Consider the following 27029-nt stretch of genomic DNA (forward strand, 5'->3'; position numbering starts at 1 on the left):
ACCTGGAAGAAATTATTATTATTTATTAACCTTGATGAATTGCATTTCTTACAATGTATTATCAATGTGATATGCACAATCAACAAACCCACACATGAGCATGAGGGGGAAAAATGGCAAAAGAAAAGATGAGAATTAATTGGGAGAGGGAAAGACTAGGGGGATGATAATGCTCTCTACTGCCTCCCCCTGTTTTTTTGGTTTTGTTTTTTTAAATGCTAGATCGCTCCATCTGAGTCACTGTATGAAATTCAGTTGCATTTCTTTTTCTTTGCATGGGTTGACTGAAAAACAGGACAATCCTGGCATCTTTATTGTTTAATCAGGACGAAGGACAATTTTGTTAAAAAAAAAAAAAACACACAAAAAAAGAGAGAACAGCACTGTGCCAAGTACAACAGCAGGTTACCCTACTGCAAGCCTGACTTTAGACCTGTGCAGGTGCAATCACCATGGGGCCGTCTATGGTCACACCAGCCACACTGGCCTAAAGATGTCCCTGACAGAGGTATTGAGAAGGTAGATGCTATTTTGGGAAAGATCTTGTGGAACGCAGCCCAAATCAGATTTAAGGGGGATGCAGTTTAAAAGATACAACCTACCAATATATGCATAGAAAGGGCAATTTTTCAGAAAGTCACGTACCCAAGGGAGTGCTATGTACCCGGGGGAAAGGGTTTCTTGAGAACTGCCTGCCCTGCCTGTGGGTCGCGGCTGTATTTTCACAGAGGTGTCCCTGAGTCAGTGTGTGTGTGTCCTTGTACATTTTCAAAGCTGCATGCACTATTCGACAGAGCAAAAGTATCTACAGAAAAAGGAGGGATGCAAACCTCTGCAGCTCCATTCCCCACTCCCCGAGACAATCTTCAAAGCAAAGTCCGCAGGGAAAAGCACCCGATAGGCTTTGCAGCAATTTAAAAACTGCCCCCCAGAGTAACCAATCCTAGCAGTAATGTTTTAAGAAATTACATCTGTGGCTTTCACCCTTATGGTCATTCTAATGATCTTTGCAGATACATTAAAAGTACTAATAAAATCATAACAGTGATCAGCCGGAAAGGATGCAACAGTATTAATGACTGCATCAACTTTAGGGCCATTTTGTGGTCTATCAGGTGTTGTGGATGTGTGGAATTAGATATATGTTGGCTGTACAATTTGCAAATAAAAAAAAAAAAATGAGAACATGGAAAACATCTTGCAACTATCAAAAAAACCAAAATGGATACCTAAACATAGTATTAGTCTATTTTAATAAGTGTGCAGAAGGGGAGATCCATGGATTTTCCTTTGGGGGTCTGTAAAAATAAAACCATTATCCAGAGATGGAAATAGAAGAACCTTATATTTAGAGAATGTTATTGGATTTATGAATCAAGAACTTTAGAAACACTTTGAGACGAATATAGAAATTAATCCCTCTTTTTGACCCAAGTGGTTGATAATAGGGGTATTTTGCCAGCATACAGTTGATAATATAGAACTGGCACACATTAGTTATCTACAAGCGGATGACAGAGCTTGAGGGCATCTGGCACAGAGCTCCCCAACCAAACGCCTGGAGGCGAGGCTCCAGGTAATGGGAGGGGCAAAGCCACGCCCGAGCAATATTTAAGTTTGGAGACTCAGAGAAAGAGGAGCCAGAAGAGAGGCGAGCAAAGGACCTGACAGAATGGGAGGATACTAAGCTAGGAGGCAGAGCGAGTAAGGAGAAACCTGGGGAAACAGAAGCCCAAATCCCGGAGGATTGGGGACAACCCAGCCCAAGACTAGGTCCAAAAGCGAAGGTAACATTTGAAAGCCATCCTGCAAAGAAGCGGCGATTGAGAAATCTTTTATTTTGCGTTCAATGCAAGCGAGTTTTGTCAGGCAGATGCCAAGGGCAGGATCTGAGGAAGAGGGCCAGACTAAAAGCGAGAGGTGTGCCCTTGCCCACCTTCTAGAAGCCACTTGAATAGGGCTGCGTGTCAATGGCTTTGGTCTGAAACCAAGCCCCCTCAACCACTGAAAGGATGTATTACTATAAATACTGGCAAAAGCTGACGTGTCCAACCACCTTGCGGCCTCCATCCCCCCAAAGCAGGACACCACTGCAACAGAAACAACGCAGGCAGGTTGCCAGAGTGAAGTTAGTTCTCTACTCCGACCCTTAAGGAAAGTAGGAGGGACACCAACGGGAGACCCCGGCCTCTGCCTTTGGATCACATCAGCCCCGAGACAGTCCCATTCACAGAACGATTAGAGAATATGGGGACTAAATAAGATGCTGATAGACTCGTTCATTTAGAAGAGGCTCACATATACAATAATGAAAGACTGGAGATTGCAGACACCAAGGTATTAATTGATTAGCTTTCCTACAAAAAAATGGTTTGTGTGTTGGCAAACTCTTGAAAAAGTACATCATTTGTGCAAAACATTGTTGGGAACACTGTATGTTTCATGCAGTAGGTTGCTGTGACAATATTTTTAAATTATACATTAACAAGGTATGTTTGGAATCTGGCTGAGTGCAGACTACATGACTTCTCTTGAAGATTATAGGTCCTGCTCTAAAATAAATGAACTTTAAAATCAAAATTTAAAAAAAAAAAGTGCTTTGATATAGTTTTAATTTTTATTTACTTTTTATTGTAAAACCTTTAGTACATTAAAAAGTATGAGCAGGATTGTCAATCCAATACCAACATCATTAAAAAATAACAGCAAACAAGGTTCACAAAGCTTTTGTTTTACCCCATTCCTACCCCCCCAGTCCTAGTCCCACGACCTCCCCCCCACCCCTTTATACAGTGTAAACGTATGGGTGAAGGAAATATGCATCTCACCATTTCATAAGTAGACATGGCAAGTAGTAATACATGTCTTGTATCGATTCAGTATTTCATTTTTTAAGAGGTTATTTTCACTTAACTGGCTCCTGACATTCCCCTGTCCTTCTACAAGCCAGCATGATGGGAGGAATGCCATAAAATACTTCTCACACTGGATCCGATTGGTTCAGAACTGGCTATGACATCACACATGGTATCACATGGGCAGCACAATCCAATCACACATCACTCTAGATGATATGTTCTGTTGGGACGGTTTCAAATATGGCGGTCACCGGGACTTCATGGGAATTATAAGGGAGCCCGGAAAATAAATTTCAGTTATTAAGATCTGAAAGTAAACACCTTCAAGGACATACTGTTGGCAAAATGGCTTGGCAATAGTGCGGCTCAGCTGTTAGACACCTCCATCAGCAGTAGGAGCCTCCTCTGAGCTCAGCTTGTCTAACCCATCCTAGAATTGGGGACGCCAGATTCCTCCCAATACGGGGAACAAGATGGCTGTGCCCAATAGCCCAGGAGCGCCATTTTCATGATGACTTCTTGCCCAATGACTTTTTGTTTCTGGTAACCAGCAGGTAAATCAGGGAGACTCTCACACGGTCACTGTTAAGGCTGTTGAAAAAAACCTGGGAGTTGCCCTTGAACTCATACAGAATGAGTACTATGCCGCTTACTCTTTGGACTTTTGAATGTTTACACAGAATCCAGCGACTAGAGGTATTTTTTTGGGGGTGGGAGGGGGGAGAGGCTGTACAAATAGCCTCATCTCAGGATGTACCGAAGTGCCTTCCGGGACTTAACTACCTGGTCGAGTGTTTCTCAGTCTGAGCAGCCCTGGATAAGGCGGCATGCCTAGCAATTCAGCATCCCTTCTGTGACCCTTCCACATGGAGGCCGTGGGATCTCCTGAGCAGTTTGTGTAGGACTCCAGCTAGAAAGCTCTGTGGGCTCGGGCCCAGATTCTGCCACTAGCTCTCTTGGGCCGGTCGCTGTACAATCTTTTCCTGCATCTCAGCTTGGCTGGCTATGTACGGTGCAATAATAATGGCTGACAATGTAAGCTCTTTAGAAAAGCGAGACTGTGTAAAGTCATAAACACAGCACATCGATAAATATACTTAAAAAAAAAACAAAAAAACAACCCTGCCTTCATATTAGGCAAACTGGCTCAACTTGCTGTTGAAATAAACCAGCCTTTTAGACGTATTCGCCCACTTCTGTCCATTGTTCCCAATGATATATGCCGCAGAGAAGGAAAAAAGCCCCTGAATCTTGCATTCCCTACACCAGCTTCCAGTACGGTTATTCAGTGCCGCAGCACGGACAGAGGCTGGCAAATACGGCTAAAAGGCTGGCACTGGTGCAACATCAACAGATAGGGCCCACTGCGGCAGCCACAAAGCAGAGGATCCTCCAAAGGCTTGCAGCACACTTAAAAAGCTTCATATGTGGCAGCCATCACCATAACATTGCTAGGAGAAAGCTTACAGATTCTTAAGTTTCTGAACTACAAAAATAGATAAAAATGAGCTGGCAATTTCCTCCTCAGACTCCCTTTCCCTCTTTACCCCCAAAAGTCAGGCGACTAATTATCCTCAAATTCTCTTATCTCCTCACCTGCAAAGCAGGAGGATTGTTTTGCCTCGCTATTTGCTATTTTGTTTTAGGTAAACCGATGGGTTTGCTAATGTCATTGAGCCCCACTGTTCGTGAATTGCTGAGCGACAGACAATTGTTGGGGCACAGAGAGCTTACCCCATCCGAGCACTCCCAAGCCATCGATCATGGTCGTGTGCGAGTCCGTCCCCACCAGGCTGTCCGGATAATAGTACCCATCCTGATGAAACACCACGCGGGCCAGGTACTCTAAATTGACTTGGTGGATGATTCCCGAGCCTGGGGGTATAATCCTCATGTTTTGAAAAGCTTGGGAGCCCCACTGAAACACAACACAAACAGAATACCGTGAAGGAACGCAATGCGCCTGGAAAGCTGCTCAGGAAGAGAAGTCTTAGGAAAAAAAAACAAAAACCCTCCACCATGGCACCGAAATGGTTTTAGAAGGCACATTAACAAAAAAACAAAAAAAACCCCAAACAATTACATTTTCAGAGAGACTTTAAGCAGGAGAGCCATGGAAGACATCAACCAAAGCAGGCGATCAAGCTAAACTGATTTCCATTTCCCAAAGTTGCACGTAAACCTTTCGAGGGTAATTTCTGGACAGCTTGGGGAGTGGTACCATGCACTTTACTTTTTTTCTCAACGCAAACCGACACGCATTAATTTCACTTTGAAAAGAACCGGCCAAATGCGCGCATGCACACATTCGCTTGATCAAAGCTACATCCTGTCTTTCGGAAGGTGTTGCTTCTGCCTGTGTACATTTTTAAGTGGACATTTTTTTTTTTTAAATGAAAAAAAAACCTGCGCTTTATTTAGTGCCTCCTCTGCCCCCAACTCCTCCCTCGCTGGAGGGCCCTCTGCTCAGCGCATGCATGGAACCAGGTTCCGTACATAATTTCACGTGCAGCGAGCCCGGGAAGAGCCAGTTCCACGTATAAAACTGGGTACCGGGCGCGCAAATTGCTGTGAAAATTACACCCCCCCTTCTAACGCCAAAGCTAGCACGCACGAAGGAGGTCATTTGCAAACCAGGGACGGTACGCACGGGCCGCTGCAGCAAGCGCCGGTTAAAAGCACCAGGTTCCACCTGCCCTGTCGCGCGGGCCTCAAGCAGATTTATTGCTCCAAGGGACTGAAGAGGAGCTCACTGGTTTATGGAAGACCCACTATGCATAACATGACACGTAAGAGCAAGCAGTGCGGGTAGTCCCATGCAAGGGAACATTTTTTGCAAATAGGAAAATAACGGCTCAAATTACTGTGCTGCTTTTATTGAACTCAACTTAGGGACCTTCGTTTTTCAGTTATTTTATTTTCCCCCAGAAACACCAATGATATTTTACCTGGAAAAATGAGGTGTCTGTTTCCCCGCTGACTTCGCCCATTTTTGTAATAAATGCTGATAAAATTCACAGGCAAAATAAAATCAAAAGTGAAAACAGGTCCTTAACTAAACTGCATTGGTAGTTACTAAATGGGCTCTCCTTTAGGAGGACTCTGTTTTTTGGATGCTAGCTTTTTCTGTAGCGCTAGGAAAGTTGTTTATTCAAGAAACCTATGTTATCTTGTTTTCTATTGCATTTTAGTGAGGTACTAGCTTCCTCTTCTAACAAAAGGAGAGGAGGGGGTGAAGGCGGGAACAAGAACAGGCAAAATCTCCTAGAAGAGCTGATAGCGTAGGTTATAAATATCTTAAATAATAGTCCTTACATTTTTTTTTTTTTTTAATTCTGTTCTTTCCATTTGCACTCTCTCTAGCTGTGGTAAACTAAAGCACAAATAGATTATCAATGTCACAGTCAGATAGGAAGGGGGAGGGGGTTGCTCAAGCTGCCTTCCCTTCCACTGGTTTTTCACCAAGTCTCTACCCTGCCCTGCCTGAATACTCTCATCCCACCCCTGAGGGCAGGGCCTCAAAGATTTTTGTCTTGTTTGTACACAGGCAGCACATTTACGTACATACAGTATTTTATTTCAGGGCAAAGACAACATGTGACTAGTTTAAGTCAGTGCTTCCCAGACGTGTGCTGGTGACCTCACAGCCTGTTGGGGTTTTCAGTAGATCTGCAGTGAACATGTAGGGGGGGGGGGGGGGCTGGCTCCCCAGGACAGATTTGAGAAGCCCTGTGCTTGTGGGTCCTAGTGCACATTCATCTTCTAAAGCACATGGAAGGCACATTCTTTTTGTTTTCATACCTTCAAAAACTCAAACCTCTCTCTGTTCCTTTCAAACTCAAGCTCTTGATTCTTCTGCAAACTATCAGACCTGCATATGGAAAAAAAAAAAAGAATTCAGAAGTTAAAGCCACACCACAGTTATTCTCTCTCTTCCCTCAGAGTTTCAACAGAAGGGTTCCCAGTGATACCTCGGCGCTGTACAATACCCTGGACCAGATTATTCCCACCCAAAATTTTTATTTTTCCATTGCTGTAGGCACAATTTCTACCCAGCCAACCTGACAAGGCAGGGTGACCTTGCTTTGAATGGCAGAACTGGCTGAGAGTCTGTGGGGTACACAGCAGTGGATTCCCGATGAAGACCGGCCTGGGGATTCGCCGCCCAGGTTGGCCCTGGAGATACCACGTGGTCTGCCGAGCGCGGCTCCATCACGGCCGCGCTCAGCAGACCACGTGATTAGCTCGACCGGCCCACCGGGGGATGCCCGATCCCCCGATAGGCCAATCCGCCCCTGGGGGTAACACAACTATCAACCCTCACTTGGGCCCAGACAAAGACCATCCCAGGGAAGAGAGTTAAGCAACTAGCTCCTGGTGCCATAAGCATAAGAATTGCCATACTGCATCAGACTGAGGGCCCATCAAGCTCAGTATCCGGTTTCCAACAGTGGCCAATCCAGGCCACAGGTGCTTGGCAGGATCCTAAACAGTAAATAGATCCCATGCTGCTAACACCCAGGGAGAAGAAGTGGATTTCCCCAAGTCTACCAGGTTGATAACAGTTTACAGACCTCTCCTCCAGGAACTTGTCCAAACCTTTTTTAAACCCAGCTAGGCTAACCGTCTTTACCACATCCTCTGGCAATGGATTTCAGAGATTAAATTGTGCGTTGAGTGAAAACTAATTATCTTCGATTTGTTTCGAATGTGCTACTTACTAATTTAATAGTGTCCCCCCAAGTCTTTGTATTTTTTTTGAAAGAATAAATAACCGATTCACATTTACCTGTTCTGTTCCAGTCATGATTTTATAGATTTCTATCACATCCCCCTTCAGCAGTCTCTTCTCCAAGCTGAAAAGCCATAACCATCTGCAATTACGCAGGGTTTTGTCCCTTCGTTTCTTAATCTCCCCAAGCCCTTCTGCCCACCCATCCTCTCTTTCAAGCTCAGCCACTGCAGTGACAGCCCTTTGGCTGGGAGCCACACAGTGCAGCTCTCTCTAAAGCCAGTCCACACACACACACCTTTAATCCAACTACTAGGTGTCAATTTTAACAAAATGGAAAAAAACAAAACTCCTCACATGGAATAAGAAAAGTGATGGAGATGGGGTTTAAAACACGAATTTGGATTTTACAGCGATGCATTTAGCTGCTTTACTCTTACTGACCAGGGCTTCTCATAAACCTAAAACCTCCTCATGCTATGTTTGCCTAGTCCATTTGCTGGATCAGCCAATATCGTTTAGGTCCACCATCACTGTTACATCAGGTTGCAGATTATGCCTTATTGTGTGTGGCCAATGAGAGTTTTAAATCTAAGCCAAAGACATTTTTATAGCCTTTATGAAAAAGGGATTATTGTGCCCTCGCATATCACACACTCTGTGTACTACAGCTGAGGGCATAGGAAAAATAAAACTGACTGAGCGCTGAGGAGCAGTGTCAAGGCTTTAGGTTTGTTTGTCTTTCAGTTTACTTGGAAAATGTGTACATAAAGAGGTACATCAGAACCTAACTCAGGCTTGTCCATGGGACATATTTTTCTGTCCCATCCCATCCCATGGCAATTTATGCCTGTCCCATCCCATCCCATCCCATGGGATTCCCATTACAATATTAATATGGAATACAGTTCAAATAAAATTATTAAATTTATGAAAGTTTACGTTTAGTGTCTACTAAATAGGACTACATGTACAAAGATGGACCTCTGGGGCTTACACAGCCTGTACTCAGTAACACCGTGACTTCAAGTGACTACCTTCCTGCCTTCACAAATTATTTGAAATTAGCAATTCAGAATGAAATTCAGCAACGAAACAGATTACACCAGATTAAAACTAGCTTTGTATTTACAAAACGCCAAAGACGACAATCAACAACACAGCAGCAATGGCTGACTAGCCGCGCGCATGCGCAATGTGCCAGTCTGGCAGTGTTGCCGCTCGTTAAATTGAGAAAACCTAGACAGAGCCTTTAAAAAATCTAGGAAAACCTGAATTATTCTTTAGACTCGAAATCCTTCTCATAGCACCATGCAGTTACATAGATGATGAATGAATTCTATTTTGTTGCACTTACGCAACTGCAAATTTCAGCCTAAATTTATTTTACAATATCAAGTATCGACTACCATGGGAAATACAAATGTGTGCCGTCCCATCCCATCCCATGGGATTCCCATGGGAATAACATTCCTATGGACAACACTGCCTAACATCCTGTCTCCCGGGTCACTTGGAAGAATCCAACAAATTCTAATAGCACATCACTCACGCCCAGAAGCAAGAGGTGGAGACACCAACGTCTACCTGCCTAATAATGGTTAATGAACCTGTTCGGCACAAAACTTGTCCAAATCTTTTTCTTTTTTTTTTTTTTTAAACCCAGCTATACTACTGGCCTTGATCACATCCTCCAGCAACAGATTCCACAGCTTAACTGTGCCTTGACTGGGAAAAAAAAAAACCTCTCAAATTTGTTTTAAATCTGCTTCCTGCAAGTTTAAGGAAATGTCCACTAGACATGGTACTATTTGAAAGGGTAAATAACCGTTCCCTCAACTTGTTCCACATCACTCATGATTTTATAAACCTCTATCATTTCCCCTCTGTCTCTTCTCCAAGGTGAACCTGAGCCTGTCTTCATAAGCCTTGTGCACAGAGGTGATGGACACCTAACATTTTAAATGGAAATTCTCCTCTTATCCACAGAAGTGTCAGGGACAGTTCAAGCTTCCCCACACAGTCTTGCTAAATGAGTCCTAGTTTTGGAGGGTCACCTACAAAGTTAGGAGAATAAATTTAAACTAGCAACTGTACCCATTCTACGCCCGGGTGGCCAGCCTTTTTATTGGCACATCTGCTCGTTTTGAGCAGAATTTCCCTAGAAATTCACTGTAAGAGTGTCCCTTCCACATACCTCATACAGGCTCCCTCACTCTCTGACACACACACACATCCCCTCATATAGGCTCCCTCTCTGAAACCCACAGTCAAGCATCCCGCGCTCTCCCCCTCTTATCAACCAAGCTGTCTCTCGCACTCCTCCATACCCCCTCTCCTCTCTCACACACATTCTCTCTCACCGGCATCCCCCTCCCCTCATATAGGATCCCTCTCTCTGAAACCAACACTCAAGCATCCCCCCACCCAACCTCTCTTACCTCCCATGCTCTCTCTCACACCCTCCCCATCCCCCTCTCACCAACCATGCTGTCATCCCCCTCTCACACACACATTCTCTCTCACCAGCATCCCCCCATGCTCTCTCTCACACTCCCCGACACACATTCTCTCTCACCAGCATGCCGCGGGACCCACGCCATTCGCAGCGAAGATGAAGGCCCAGCGCGCAGTTCACGGCATACGGGGGCCTTCCATTTTCGCCTTGAGCAGAAAATAGCAGCAGAGACCCCGGCATGCCACGAACGGAGCGTGTCCCGCAGTACATGATCTCTGTTCACAGCGAAGACTAAGGCCTGGGCGTGCCAATCGTGGCACACGGGGGCCTTCCCTTTTTGCCGCAAACGGTGCGTCGGGCCTTCATCCTCGCTGCGAATGGCGCATGTGCCGCGGGATGTGCTATGCTCGTGGCATGCCAGGTCTCCCCTCTGCTATATTCTGCCTGTCCTGCGATGGCCGCTGTCCTTCGTACCTCTGGTGTGTTTGAGCCTCCAAGGTGGCCAGGGAGCCGCCTGCGCCATCTATTGGCGGGCTGGGGAACATGCGCGAGCACTGACGGACACACTACCAAGCCCGATATATTATAGCGCCATCTATTGGCGGGCTGGGGAACATGCGCGAGCACTGACGGACACACTACCAAGCCCGATATATTATAGCGCCATCTATTGGCGGGCTGGGGAACATGCGCGAGCACTGACGGACACACTACCAAGCCCGATATATTATAGCGCCATCTATCGGCGGGCTGGGGAACATGCGCGAGCACTGACGGACACACTACCAAGCCCGATATATTATAGCGCCATCTATCGGCGGGCTGGGGAACATGCGCGAGCACTGACGGACACACTACCAAGCCCGACATATTATAGCGCCATCTATCGGCGGGCTGGGGAACATGCGCGAGCACTGACGGACACACTACCAAGCCCGATATATTATAGCGCCATCTATCAGCGGGCTGGGGAACATGCGCGAGCACTGACGGACACACTACCAAGCCCGATATATTATAGCGCCATCTATCGGCGGGCTGGGGAACATGCGCGAGCACTGACGGACACACTACCAAGCCCGATATATTATAGCGCCATCTATCGGCGGGCTGGGGAACATGCGCGAGCACTGACGGACACACTACCAAGCCCGATATATTATAGCGCCATCTATCAGCGGGCTGGGGAACATGCGCGAGCACTGACGGACACACTACCAAGCCCGATATATTATAGCGCCATCTATCGGCGGGCTGGGGAATATGTGCGAGCACTGACGGACACACTACCAAGCCCGATATATTATAGCGCCATCTATCGGCGGGCTGGGGAACATGCGCGAGCACTGACGGACACACTACCAAGCCCGATATATTATAGCGCCATCTATCAGCGGGCTGGGGAACATGCGCGAGCACTGACGGACACACTACCAAGCCCGATATATTATAGCGCCATCTATCGGCGGGCTGGGGAACATGCGCGAGCACTGACGGACACACTACCAAGCCCGATATATTATAGCGCCATCTATCGGCGGGCTGGGGAACATGCGCGAGCACTGACGGACACACTACCAAGCCCGATATATTATAGCGCCATCTATCGGCGGGCTGGGGAACATGCGCGAGCACTGACGGACACACTACCAAGCCCGATATATTATAGCGCCATCTATTGGCGGGCTGGGGAACATGCGCGAGCACTGACGGACACACTACCAAGCCCGATATATTATAGCGCCATCTATCGGCGGGCTGGGGAACATGCGCGAGCACTGACGGACACACTACCAAGCCCGATATATTATAGCGCCATCTATCGGCGGGCTGGGGAACATGCGAGAGCACTGACGGATACACTACCAAGCCCGATATATTATAGCGCCATCTATCGGCGGGCTGGGGAACATGCGCGAGCACTGACGGACACACTACCAAGCCCGATATATTATAGCGCCATCTATTGGCGGGCTGGGGAACATGCGCGAGCACTGACGGACACACTACCAAGCCCGATATATTATAGCGCCATCTATTGGCGGGCTGGGGAACATGCGCGAGCACTGACGGACACACTACCAAGCCCGATATATTATAGCGCCATCTATCGGCGGGCTGGGGAACATGCGCGAGCACTGACGGACACACTACCAAGCCCGATATATTATAGCGCCATCTATCGGCGGGCTGGGGAACATGCGCGAGCACTGACGGACACACTACCAAGCCCGATATATTATAGCGCCATCTATCGGCGGGCTGGGGAACATGCGCGAGCACTGACGGACACACTACCAAGCCCGATATATTATAGCGCCATCTATCGGCGGGCTGGGGAACATGCGCGAGCACTGACGGACACACTACCAAGCCCGATATATTATAGCGCCATCTATCAGCGGGCTGGGGAACATGCGCGAGCACTGATGGACACACTACCAAGCCCGATATATTATAGCGCCATCTATCGGCGGGCTGGGGAACATGCGCGAGCACTGACGGACACACTACCAAGCCCGATATATTATAGCGCCATCTATCGGCGGGCTGGGGAACATGCGCGAGCACTGACGGACACACTACCAAGCCCGATATATTATAGCGCCATCTATCGGCGGGCTGGGGAACATGCGCGAGCACTGACGGACACACTACCAAGCCCGATATATTATAGCGCCATCTATCGGCGGGCTGGGGAACATGCGCGAGCACTGACGGACACACTACCAAGCCCGATATATTATAGCGCCATCTATCGGCGGGCTGGGGAACATGCGCGAGCACTGACGGACACACTACCAAGCCCGATATATTATAGCGCCATCTATCGGCGGGCTGGGGAACATGCGCGAGCACTGACGGACACACTACCAAGCCCGATATATTATAGCGCCATCTATCGGCGGGCTGGGGAACATGCGCGAGCACTGACGGACACACTACCAAGCCCGATATATTATAGCGCCATCTATCGGCGGGCTGGGGAACATGCGCGAGCACTGACGGACACACTACCAAGCCCGATATATTATGGAATTTCCATGACCATTAAGTCCTTAGTCTCTCCTGTGGGCAACCAGTGCTATGAGTAGTTTTCCTTTTAGAGATGTGGGCTTCAGAGACGAGATCATTTAACAGAGGCCAAAAAAAGGCTATACATGGTAACGACTTCTGCTAACGATCTAATTTGTATTTGACCCGCTGAAGGCTCACTGTCCCTGTGCTATACCACTTCTTCTAGTCTCCTGCAAAAGAGTATTATATAAGACACGAATAAAGAGCAGGCCTAGTGCATTCTTTTTAATTCAATACATACACAGATAATGTTATTTGCCTAGTGAGAGATTAAAAAAAAAATACTTCAGCAATAACAGTTACTTTTTTTTTTTTTTTTTAATAGTGGTAACATTAATCAGAGAGTCAAGGTCTGAGGCATCTCCCCTTGATACAAGCAAAAAAAAAAAAAACCAACATTTGTAACTGTGCAGTACTATCCTCCTTGCGGGATCTTCTTTCACAGCACAATAAATGCAGAAAACTCCCTACCGCCTTCATTGCCTAATTAGGTTTTCTGAGTTCTTCATTTTATATTTTGTTTTTCAAAAACTGTAGACTATAAACCACTTTAACCACACACACAGAGATCAACAGAGTCCTGAATAGGGGCTTGTCAGCTGCCAGCGATGTGACCAGCCTTGGCAGGAGAGCAGAGAATAAATGAATATCTCAGTGCAGGTAAGGTAAGCGAATGTCTCCTCCTTCCACTGGGGTATTAGGGATTGGGTCATTATTGCAGTAACTTTTTTTTTTTTTTTTTTTATAAACTTGGAGAGTGGGGCAGGATTGGACTGCTGCAGCTCATGATATAAATATATATAGATATATATGTATATAGATATTTTTTTTTTTTTGACAGGTGGGGAGGGGTGGAACTGGGCTGCTACAGCCCATGATTTCTCCCCCACCCACCCCCAACTTAGCCTGCTAACTTCGGCTGGGATATTTAGGAGCAAACAAGTTCTGCTGAATACACCTGGTTAGGGTTAAAGTTAGCCAGGCAGACTTACCTGGATAACCCGAGACCTGCTTTACACCACGGACAGATTTACCCCAGCATGGACTACTGGCGCTACCTGGCTAGGTTGAAGCCCCCGCCGCCCCCAGGATGCCTCTGCAATGCCCCTTCTATACCTGGGTAAGTTCTAGCTGGATGATGACTTACCCAGTTAAAACTTATCTGGTTGGGGGAGGGCGATAGGGGAGCATTTACAACCCTAGGTTTGTCTGGCTACCTCCTGAAGCTATAGCTCAACAAACCCTTCTGAATATCAACCCCATGATGTACAACTACTCCAGTATCAGTGTTGGTCTTTTGGGGTGTGGTGTGTACCTGTGGAATGTGTGTGTGTGTGGCAGGGGTGAGGGGAGGGTGGCGGTCATATCTCTAAAGCATCAAGTCAGATGGCTTTTGCCAACTCTAACTTTGTAATTTCACCTAACACTTGAGTCAACTATTTCTTAACAGACCAAAGTGCATCACGAATTTCAAACAGCCACCAGTAATGCTGACACTGCAAGTATGTGGACACAAATTACATAAGCAGTACAGGAAACTCCCTTTTAACTCATTTGGTTCTTTAGGGAATGACTACAGTCCACAGCTTTGTAAAGAGGGGGGGAAGCAAGCGATATATTTTAAGGAAAACCAGCAAGAGCCCGGGGGCACTCATCAAAATATTTTAATGCACACCCTGTCAAGTAATATTGCCTGCATGTTTCCAAATCAGGCTTATAAATAATCCAGAAACATTAATTCCTACGTGTCCTACGATACTAGCAGCACAGTAAGTCTCTTAGAGAAAGTCTTCTCTGCAGTTCTGGTCGTGTGCTGCTGGGCAGGGCTGTAGGTGAAATACACCTAAGATTTTGCTCAACATTCCTTGGGTTTGATCAAGAAATTTCAAGGGCTGGTTTACTTTTCTTTTTTTTTTTTTTTTTGCTGTGGTCTCATGGTTTTGGATCCCTTACCTTCTGTTGAAGTCAACTTGGATGGAATGATCAATGACCAAATCAGCAGGACAGACGGGGTTGATTTTTTCTGGTTCTCCTCCCAACCTTTTCACAGCATCACGCATAACAGCAAAATCAACCACCGCAGGAACACCCCTAAAAAAAGAGGCAGTTACATGTCAATATTAATGATCCAAACTTGGCTTTTTTTTTTTTAAGGGAAATTCTTGGCCATGTCCTGCATGAATGAACATCTACAGAAGCCTCATGCAAGGAAGACACCTATTTACAGTAGCTGAAAATGTGTTCAGGCAACATGGATTCCTCTTATTAAAAGTATGCACACGGGCCATGGCCCCCACAAATTTCAGCTGGCAAGCGCTGGTATTTCCCCCTCTCCTTCTCACCTGTCCCGGAAAAAGAAGATGCGCCGTTTACTGTCACCAGCAATCCTCACTCACTGGCTCACATCATTTTGAACCATAGAAGATGCTCTTCTGTGCCATCCTCCCCTGTCCCTTGCCGGAGGGGCCTGAAGGGTACACTTTGAACCATGTGGCTCAAAGCACAACACTCAGGCCCTGCCTATCACCCAGGATGCGCCATTTCGTAGGTAGCATGTTTTACCCATGGTAAAAAGGTGGGCTTTCAGTTGTCTACAAAACTGTTTCAGGAAAAGAATTCCAAAAACTGGGACCAGCAATAGAAAAGGCCCTATTCTCTGGTTTCACCCATGACGTAAGTAAGGCACCTCTAAGTAATCCTCTCTTAGATAAACGCAGGGCTCTACCTGCATGACAGATACGTAACATAGAATTCAAGGTGGTCACCTTTCTTACGCCAGGTCAAAGCAGACACGTGCGATGGTTCTGGCTACAAATGAACTATAAACACCAGTTATAACAATAAAAACTGGAACACTACTTGGTAAAGCCTTAACTACACTCCGTGATAGGGGTGGTCATGAAAAAAAAGATAGTTTTGTTTCAGTTTCCATTTCATTTCTCCACCTATATCGTTTTGTTTCTTGTGATTTTTCAGTGCATGCTATTTTTTTTTTTTTTTTACAACACGCACATTTTGCAAAATATGTGCACTAAAGCATTTTACCTGTGGTATCTGCAAAGTATGAGCATTATGAAAAAAACCCCAAAAAAAACAAACGTGTGCTACAACAACAAACACCACAAACAGTATTTCATTAATTTTGTGTGCCACTTTGGATAGGAAACGACATAGAAGAAAGGAAATATCGCTGCCATTGTTTTCATGTTGTTGTGAAATGACAACATCCCCTATTCTGTGAAAAACATTGAGATAGAACAAAAAGTTATAGACTCTGTACACCAAGTACATTTTCAGACACCTAGCAAGAGCAAGTAGTGTGTGCCTTCTAGCAACTGACGATGTGACTACCAAGTGGAGGCAGCACGCTCAGCCCCGAGGGGAGGGGGCGGGGGAGGGAAGGCAGAAGACAGTTGTCATTGCACAATAGCCACACCCAGTTGCCTGGATTTAGGGCAAATGGAAGACTCCTGGTTCTGTGGCCCAGTCGGGAGCAAGTTCTGATTTGAGTAGGAAGCCCAAGCATGCATGAGGAATATGCCAAGCCCCCAAAAAATAAGTTAAAGAAAAATCACCTGTGCTTTATATCTTTTTTTCTGGCCTATATCATGCCTCTCTGCCATCACCATCTATTTTCTGGCTACGTCTGAAATCCCTATGCATCACTTCCTCTCATGACCTGCTGCACAGGCAAAACCACAGGTCTCTGGGCTTTTCTACTTACTCTTCTGATTTCTTCATGCTCTCCTTTCCTTTATTTGCTGAGAGTGCCACGGATTTGGCTACTCCAGACCCACTGCCATCAATCTCTGCTACACTTGATAATACACTACAGATAATCACTATAGATACACTACAGATGATCAAGACTTCTTAACACCCAGCCATGGTTCACCACTACCCTAAAACAGGACTGTCCTCACTACCGGCCCCCGGGATCAGAAGAGAGGGAAACATATCTCCCCCCATCAGCTTTTAGTAAATCTTTGGGCTCCCTTCTCCACTCTCATCATCTATTAACCCAAAGACACACCTCATCACACATTCTCTCATATCCTTCTCCAGTTCTTATTACAGTCTCTTACCCTTCTGCTTTGTAGCTTTATTTTTTCGGTTCAAAGGTTCAAATAATCTGCAAGATTCTACATAATTTATTACTTCATCTATTCCTACCCCTCTGACTACTCCCACCCATTTACATTTCATTTTTTTAAAAATCCGATTCCAGGGTTCACAACTGTTTTCACGTTTCCTAGTTAACTATTTGCTCCAATGGCCTGGATTTGAAGCAGTTGCCTAGGGCGGCAAAAATCTGGGGGCAGCAAGGTTTAAGATCTGCTGCCTTCCAGCTGTGCTGAATCTCTCCTGACCCAGCCCTTCCTCTTCCAAGCATCATGCAAGGAACAAAAGGGGAGAGGGTGCAGACATAGCAAGAGCTACTCCGATCCCTAATCCAGCCCCTCCCCTCCTGTCATTCAGGAATGGGGGTAGGGGTGGAGAGCCTGGTGCAGACAAAAGAAAGGAGGATCATTTGGGAAGGTGAGGAGGGGCTGAGTGGGGGATCATTGGGGGTGAGGAGTGAGGCTATGGGATGAGAGGAGATCAGCTGGGGGAGGGCATGTGTCTGTGTGTGACAGAGAGGGGAATTGGGGAGGGTGGGGTGGGAGGGGTGGGAGGGGCAGTGTTTGTGGAGCGATAGAAAAGGGGGTTGGTGCAGGGGTAAATATTCCAGATTGGGAGGGAGATTAGAGAGGAGACTGTAAGAAGGATCAGGCCAGAGCTTGACAGAGACACCTGCCTCCTCCTCCCCATCCCCATTGGCAATGCTCCAACCCCTCCTACTCCCCTTTTTCAATCCCAGAACCCCCTCCCTCTCCCATCCCTGATATTCTCTCTCCTCCCTCGCCCCCCTCATATCCAGTTCTTTTTCTCTCTCCTATTGCCTCCCCCCTATTCCCTGGCCTTCTACCCCCATTTCTCCAATCTCCTCCCTGAACTGGCACTTGAGATCCCTTTTCCTCACCCAACAGAAAGAAAATAAAGCAAGGCTGGAAAGCTTTATTTGTATCATGTGGTATAAAAGATGGAAATGCTTGTCGACGTGCTTCGAACTTTCACTTTCTTGCCACAGAACCTTCGCCTGAGCTGCCGCAGGAAACCGTAGGCCTTCTGCTCCCCGTGCTCCGACTTTACCCGTAGGGGCACGCCGCCGCCAACGGTGCCTAGGGGCAAAAAAATCCTAAATCCGCCATTACCCTCTATGTTATCTTCTCTACTGTTTGGAACCTTCCCCACCATTTTAACTCCTCACAGTTATAGAGGGTAATTCTGTACCAGCCTGCCTGAACAATTAGGCAAATATGCACATTGAGTTATGCCAACTTGCAAAGTGAACTTATGCGTGTTTTTGCTGTGAAAAAAAAAAAAAAAAATTACCCCACCAAATCCTACCCACACAAATTACACCTGCTAAGCCGTACACAGACATTTTTTTGGGGAAAATTTCCGTGCACACTTTTGAAAAAGCCACAATATTCACATAAGTCTGAACCCATCCCCAGCTCTACCTCAGGAATGCCCCCGCTCAGGCCAGGTAAACTTACATACATAGAGGGTATAGGCCCAGAAGTTTGCCTGCCTATTGGGCAGGCAGTTTTACAACGAGCCTTTTCCACAGGTTCAGCACTGTTGTAGTGGTGGAAATGCCTTTGAAAATTCCCTTATTAACCGTATCTCGTCTATACTCTGGTCTCTTTCCTAAGTGCTTGAAACCAGTTCTCATTACTAATCTATAAAAAAAACCCCAAACAAATCCAAAACATCCATTCTCTGAGCCATTCCATGCCACCTCTCCAATTACAGACCAATCTCCCTGCTCTTGCAGCAATCAGTGTTCACAGGCTTTTGAATTCCTTTCTGCCTCACCGTAATGTGAGATCAGACTACTTCACTTACGTCCTCAATGATCCACATTCCACATAAAAAAGTTAAATTCCTTCCTCTCTCCCCTCCATTCTTTTATCACACTTCTCATTTCTCTTCTTTATCACTGTGAATCCCTGGCCCATTCCTATCTTGTGCTGGGATCATTCCCACTTCACCGGCTAAGCTAAAGTCCTCCCTTGCGATCAGTTCATGGGTATTCATTTCCTTCTGCTCTTTTCTCCTCTGGGACTCTCCAGGTTTCTACACCAGACCCTTTACTCTTTCATAGCACGTCACTGTGGGCCAGATGTACTAAAGGGTTTTTCCCCTTTTGTATCCATGAGAGTAACATTTAGGACATCGGGCCCTGTGTACCATGCTCTCATTTGGGATTTTGTAATCATATCTACTATATGTGGAAAGTATGCAGAAACATTGCTGTTTACCATTCTTCACTGATTACCACTTCTTCTAATCTTTTCCTGATCAATAAACTCAAATTAAACTACTACAGAAATAGCGAACATTTATTTTGGCACACCAAATCTGCTGCTTTCATCACTGCAGGTGAAATCATACATTCCTCTGCAAGAATATGGTGAAATTTTATCTGATGATTTCCTTTCCTTGAGTCCTGCTAGACCAGTATTTACATTCGGGATTTCCCCATTCCTCATCTGCTGGAGACAGAGGACACACCTCCTTCATGACCTCCTCACTGTCTGTAAGGGAGAAGTGGCCCTAGACACTTGCCAGTAGCCTTTGGCCAAAGCACCCAAACAAAGACCTACTCTAAGATACAAAGGCCCATATGTATCCCCTACCAGAAATAATTTTTTTTTTTTTAATTCTTTATTTATGAATTTAAGTTTACATTTCAAAAACTATTCATATTCGTATTCAATATACATTGAATTTTTAAGGATCAGAAAATAAAGCCAATCTCATCATTTTTAACCATAACACTTTCCCATCTTATATTGAAATTAAATTTGCTCCATTTACCTGATTCCATATTACTAAACAGATGAGGAGCCTATAGAGCATTATTCTAACATAATTTTAACAAAAACAAGACAGAATTATTACAGATTATTCATTCATTACATTCCCAACATTTGGGGCAAGATCTGAAATTTCTGAGGTTTCTGCCCCCCCCTCTCTGGTTCCTATACTCCCCCAAGTATCTCTCCAAATCAATTGGATCAAAATATACAAATTTTGTACCATTCACATACATAATACATTTACTGGGAAATCTTATAAAAATACGAATTCCATATGTTCTAGCCTCATTCGCTAAACTAATAAATTTTTTTCTCTTTAATTGAGTTTCTTTTGACACATCAGGATATACCCATATTTTCTGAGGTTCTTTTTTGCATAAATAACTTTAAGACCTTATCCCTTTCCAAAGAATGGGCAAATTTCACCATTAACGTGCCTCGTTTCTCAATCTGGGCAGAATATGAGGTTTCTAATAAATCTGTCACATTTAAAGTATTCTCTTGTGGAGGTAATTCTACATTTACATTTAAATTTCTTTCTTCCAAAAAGTAGGCATTTATGATTAAAGGGAGATTATCAGTTGTCAATAACAAAATACCTTTAAAATAATCTTTAAGCTGTTCTATAGCTGAGGTCATTATACATTTAGGAAAATTTACAAATCTTAAATTGCAATATCTAATTGCATTTTCCAAATTTTCCATTTTTTTTGTTAAGATATTTTCTCCCTTTATTATTGATGTTTGTACTTCTTTCATTATCGTTAGTTCTTCTTTTACCTTCCCTAAGGAAACTTCATTATTCGTCACTAAAGGATTTAAGTTTAACAATGTGGACTGCATATCTTTTATGTTCGTATTTAAATTTGCAATATTGTTCTGCAATGATACTATGGCAGACCACAGCATCTCTAAAGAAACATGTTTAACACCCCCCAGTTTAGAATTAGATGCAAAGGGCACATTTACTACATTTAAGAGATCTTGTTCAGGAGCAGTCCCAGGGGAGGGGGTAATCATACTCCCTTCAGATACCACAGCTTGACCACAGGTGTTTTCAATATTCCGCATCTCTGTTGGAATAGAGGAAGACAAACTTCTTCCTTTTTGTTCTTCCGGTCTTATCATCCTTTCACCAGAGTCTTCCTCAAACGGGCTCAAACCCTTAGTCGAATTCAAAACTATAGGTGAGCCTAGCAGTCTGGTGGTAATATTAGACATTGATGGTGCGGGTGTGGTTGGGACCCCAGGACTTAGACTAACCTCTCCCGATAGTGGTGATACATGCTCCGTATCCTCCACTATAATGGGACTCTCTGGGGTACTATGTTCTGTAATTGAGTAGATACCTTCTAGTGTCGTTTGAACAAGGTTAGGTCTGGCTGGGGTTGAGGCATCCTGCCTTACCTTTCCTTTTCTTATGCGGCATATTTAAGTAACTTTAAAAAATTAAACAAGATTAGGGTATCTACTCACTCTTCTGTCGTACATAAACTTATTTGGTTTGGAGAAGGGGGGTGAGATGTGAACTTCAAAACCAGGAAACGTGGCAGCCTTCCAGCCTTCGCTGGTCCAAGCCGCGCGCCCCTTCGGAGCGCGCGGCTTAGGCAGCACGCCGACAGCGGCTGCGCGCCGTCTGCTACTTCCTTTATAGTAGCAGACGCCCTGCACTGACGTCACTCGTTGGCCTCATTGTGAGTCCTGCCGCTTCAATCCAGCACCAGGTAAGCGGGTTTCGATGTTCCGGGTCTCAAACAGATGAATAATAGGTCTCAAAGTGCGGCGACAGGTCCCGGTTGCCCCCTCTCTCGACAACCACCGGCTCCCAGGTAAGGAACGTCTGCTACTTCCTTTATAGTAGCAGACGTCCTGCACTGATGTCACTCGTTGGCCTCGTTGCGAGTCCTGCCGCTTCAATCCAGCACCAGGTAAGCGGGTTTCGATGTTCTGGGTCTCAAACAGATGAATAATAGGTCTCAAAGTGCGGCGACAGGTCCCGGTTGCCCCCTCTCTCGACAACCACCGGCTCCCAGGTAAGGAACGTCTGCTACTTCCTTTATAGTAGCAGACGCCCTGCACTGACGTCACTCGTTGGCCTCATTGTGAGTCCTGCCGCTTCAATCCAGCACCAGGTAAGCGGGTTTCGATGTTCCGGGTCTCAAACAGATGAATAATAGGTCTCAAAGTGCGGCGACAGGTCCCGGTTGCCCCCTCTCTCGACAACCACCGGCTCCCCTACCAGAAATAATTTAAGAGTATCTGGATCCTATGAGGCTAGCCCTTTTGGGATGGGGGATGGAGAGGGAGAGAGAAAGACCAGATTAACATCTATGATGGCAGCTCCTGTATTCTGGGTCCTGGACTAGTCTAGCAGGACTCAAGGAAAGGAAATTATCAGCTAAGATAAAAGTTTACCTTTTCCTCCTGCTAGACCAATCTTTACATTTGGGAGTTACCAAAACTGAACTAGCCTTGGAGGAAGACAGGGTTGCCTTAAGGACCTGTACCCCAAAAACCACATCTGCCTTGATTTGCACATCCAGTCTAATATTTAGAGAATGAATGCAGGGATGAACAAATGGCAGCCTCAAAGGTTTTTGTCTGGGGAGACAATCGTCCTGGGCAGAAGATACTTCTGCCCAGGACGATGCTTGTATCCTTGACGAATTTGTGCAGAATGCCACTGGTGCTTGCCTACCATTAAGTAAAAACACTGATGAGATTGCTTCTTTAATCCACTTAACTAGTGTAGCCTTGGAGGCTGCTTTTCCCTTTCAAGGACCCCCCAAAGAACACAAACAATTTGTCTGTCTGTCTTTCTGAAGGGGTTGGTCATCATCAGATGCAGCCTTTCCTCCTTACCCCAAAATTTTCTTCCTTTTAAGGCTAGGAGATATATTGCCTGGTTTAAGTGGAAGAGAGACATAACTGAGAAGGAATGACTGTACTGGTCAGAAGGTGACAGTGGAAGAAAACACGAAATAGGGGTCTCTACATGAGACAGCCTGTAGTTCTGAGATGTGCCTAGGTGAGCAAATAGTCACCAGGAAAGTGGTCTTTAATGAAATGTTCTTAGGTTCAAAGGAAGTCCTTACTAGGGCTCTGAGGACCATACTGAGACCCCATTGAGGGATAAAAGGCCTATTGGGGGGGGGGGGGTTGCTTTACCCTCTTTAAGACATGCATTATATCCAGCTACTTGAGTACCTCTGATGCGACCTCTATAGCAGATTATGGACACGACCTGTACTTTCAGAGATCTAAAGGCCAAGCCTTTGTCTAGGCCTTTGGCTAAGGCCTGATCAGGGTATCTATTCCGTTGGACCCTGCTTCCGTTCAGCGGCTGAAGAATATATTGGCTTTGGAATTCGCTTGAGTTGTCATCATGACTAAGAATGGGGGACCCCGCTGTTCGAGTATCATCTGGAAGACTTCTTGGCAAGTTCCCATGCCCCTGGGTTGAAACTCTTTCTGCTGAGAAAACCTGCTTGGAAATTTTCTCTTTCCTCAATGTAAGATGCTGATGAAAGGAGCAGGTTTCTTTCCGTCCACCTGAATAGCATGCCCATTTCCTCTGCCAATCTGGGGCTATGAGTGTCCCTTTGTGGGGCACCCCATTCTGTCAGTACCAGTCACTTCAATGCCATGTTCTCTGGCATCTCCTGCAAAATAGTGTCTCCTTCTGATAGGGTCTTCGGACTTGATGCCTGGTATCTTTAGAGAAGGCAAAACCACTGGTAATGAGGGCTGAGCGCTCCTCCCTGTGGTGAAGCATTGCCCTTCCTCCTGGAAAGTTATAAGCATGCCATAATCCAATTCGTCCCCTGATTATAATCCCTCTATGGAGACAGTGCTGGCTGCTGAGGCTCTTAGGGTCCCCTTTGGACTGTTTAAGGGCTGGGGCCTTTTGCCCAGATGGGGGAACGCAGATCCAGGATAACTGACATGGGTATCGTCTCTGGCTTTTGAATGGCACAGAAGGCCTGGTGTATGAACATTAAAAATTCTGGCAAAAATCCCATAGAGGAACCCCAGGTAACTCTCCTCGAAGTTCCTCCCAATCTTGTCTATAGGGTGAGAAAACCTGCTCTTCAACCCTCCCCTGGAGCAAGCCTATGCAGAGGAGCCCATGGGCCTAGCTGGCCAAGGCACAGAGAGTCTTCTTCTTCCAGTGTGGGTTGGGCCAGATCTGACCTTAGCCCAGCCCCCTCTTGAGATCCTCTTTCTCCTTGGGGTGGGGTCTCCTCATTGAGCCTAACCGGGGGATGATGAGTCATCGCCCGCCAGGAAAAATGACTTGGTAACACAGGTGATTCGCTCTGACCGCAGGCTGTACATTTGCATCTCTGATGCATTTTCCTGGCGGGGGATGTGGTTGTATTTGCATGCTGCTTGTCTCAAACCACCACCAGCTGTGCTAGTACTAAGCAGGCTGCGCTTCAAAGCTAGCCCCAACAGAGCACTACTTTTTCTTCCAGCTTCAGTTGCTGTCCTCTTTAATTTTATACTCTCCTCCTCTGGGAGGCCTTCTGAGCCGTCCACGGCTGCGTTCATGTTGTAATCTCATGGCCCCTTCACCTTACCTTTTCCATTTCTCTTTTTTTCCCCCAATTAACTTTATCTCTCCTAGGAGTCAAGGCAAGGAAGGAAGGAGAGAACGAGGAAAAACCTTTCGAGGTTAACTCACCAAGGACAAACTCTCCTTGTTCCTCTAATCCTAAGAAAAGGGAGTCTTCTACTAGGGGTTATCATGTCCCCTAGCGGTACTGGGATCTACCCCGTGGGAGTACGCAACCAGTGACCTTCCTGGGAGGCAGCTCTACTGGAGATGAACAATCCTGAGCGACTGTTGCCCCAGGAGCAAGTGGGCTTAATCAGGTCGAGGTCTCAACCTGGGTCTGGGAGCTTCAGCAAGATCAGTCTACCCTTGTTCACAGCTGCAGGAGACAGAGACCACTGGCAAGGACCTAGGGTCACTCCTCCTTTATAACCAATGATGAGGTCATGAAGGAGGTGTGTCCTCTATCTCCAGCTGCTGAGGAGCTGGGAAAATCCCTAGTATAAGGCATGGTCTAACGGGAGGAAAAGGAACAATCTGTTTTTTCATCCACTATAAACTTAGCTTCAGTTCCCCAAATTCCTCCTAGACTACATCACACACACATCTGAGCTTCATAAAATATCCAAACTCCATCTCATCTTTGACATCAATACCTGTAAATCTACTCTTGCCTTGTCGCTCCATATTTGGATCACTCTCATCTTCTAGACCCCTTTATATAAAAATCAACTTGTCCAAACTTTGGCTACCAGATTTCCTTTCAGTTTCATTTGCCATACCCAGATCAGACCATTTTCATCAACTTGACTGGCTCTCACTCACATACAATATTCCTCAATAGGCAGGAGCTTATAAATCCATCCAGTCTTGCTCTCAATAACAAAAATCCTTATTCCTTCTTACATACAATCACAATCACAAAACTACAGCTGCTACACCAAAATGGTATTGTGGCAAGACACACTACAACTCTTCTTGATTATCCCCATTATGAAGGGGGAGAGGGACGAGACAAAGAAAGACATTCTTACACTATTTAAAAAGTCTCACAGTACGCTCTCTTTTAAATATGCTCTAAAAACTCGTTTCCTAACCTTGTTTAAAATTAGCTAAAATACTTCAGCGATAATCGCTACTATGCTTTGATATTCCCAACCTACTAAAAACTATCTTGTGGACTGTTATTTAACGGAACCTAAACTGCTTTGACCAAACTCACTCTACCACATGAACACTGCTCTATGCACTAAAGAGAAAGCAGTCATAGGCACTCCTCTGTCACTGTAAATCTTTTCCCCCCTCCCCCAGCCCACCTCCTAAGGATGAAACAGCATCAGTGACCAGGGACAAATTGGAATTGGAACACCGGGCCTATACCCTGGGCAGCAAAACTCCAGGGGCAGCAGGTGGGCTGAAAATGTACTGCTTTCCAGCAGTGCTAATTCTCACTCAGTACTCTGCTTCCTAATCCAGCTCCTCCTCTCCCAGGCAGCATGCAGAAACAGGAGGAGGAACAGCAGCCTAGTGATTAGAGAGGCAGGGAAGCCAGAGTTCAAATCCCGTTGATACTCCTTTTGACCCTGGGCAAGTCATGTTACCCTCCCATCACCTCAGGTACAAATTAGATTGGGGATAGAGAAATACCTACAGTACCTGAATGTCACGAAAGGCAGAATAAAAAAAAAAACTAGATGGAGACATTTGTCAGTATGCTTCAGAATTTTCACATTTTTTTTCTACAGAAGCTACCCCTGAGCCCCTGCAGGAAACTGTGGGACTGTACCTTAGACTTCCTTCTCCCTGTTGTCAGACCTTATCAGATAAGGGAGGGGGGAAAGAGATGGAGGGGACAGCACCAACAGTGCCTAGGGGTGGCCAAACCCTAAATCCACCACAGTTGGTGATTTCTGACTTACGTGAAGTCTTGTAGAATAACTCGAGAGGGCCTGAACGGGACTTCCACATTCTTGTGCTGCGTCACGCTCCAGTTCAAGATATTCTCAACATCTTCTTTCTTCACCAGAAATTCATCACAGTTTCTTATAGCTGCTTCCAGGAGAACTCGTATAGAAAAGGGCAAGCGTGCTACAAAGTGAAAAACATTTTTTGTTTGTTTGTTTTGTTTTTGCACCAATACATTTTACAAAACATTAACAAGTAAAGCCCATTGGCAGAACAATCTGAATAAGCGACATCCCATTTCTCTCACATGTGAGCCCCAAATGACCTGTCCCACTGAAGCCTGGAAAAGGCACTTTTTTGTAATTTGTGTGTTTTTGGTTTTTGTTTTTTTTAATGTGGCAGCTATACAAAATCATCTGATCAGAGACATGTCATATTGAATCAGCAATTGTACACGAACCATAGTAGCACAGGATGCATCAAATCTGTCTCCACTTTTTCAGTACCC

The 27029-nt window shown here is 45.6% G+C and overlaps 1 protein-coding gene across 1 annotated transcript in view; it reads right to left on the reverse strand.

The window, feature by feature from the left end:
• ACO1 (aconitase 1) overlaps positions 1 to 27029 on the reverse strand; it is a 172281-nt gene that overhangs the window by 99850 nt on the left and 45402 nt on the right. The window contains exons 3-6 of the mRNA XM_029608585.1: positions 26536 to 26704; positions 15080 to 15217; positions 6660 to 6729; positions 4593 to 4776 (exon numbers count right to left, since the gene is read on the reverse strand). Of these exons, the coding sequence (XP_029464445.1) occupies positions 4593 to 4776; positions 6660 to 6729; positions 15080 to 15217; positions 26536 to 26704 (561 nt within the window). The remainder of the gene's footprint in view (positions 1 to 4592; positions 4777 to 6659; positions 6730 to 15079; positions 15218 to 26535; positions 26705 to 27029) is intronic.

The sequence above is a fragment of the Rhinatrema bivittatum genome, chromosome 1, assembly GCF_901001135.1.
Source record: "Rhinatrema bivittatum chromosome 1, aRhiBiv1.1, whole genome shotgun sequence".
Taxonomy (NCBI): Eukaryota; Metazoa; Chordata; class Amphibia; order Gymnophiona; family Rhinatrematidae; genus Rhinatrema; species Rhinatrema bivittatum.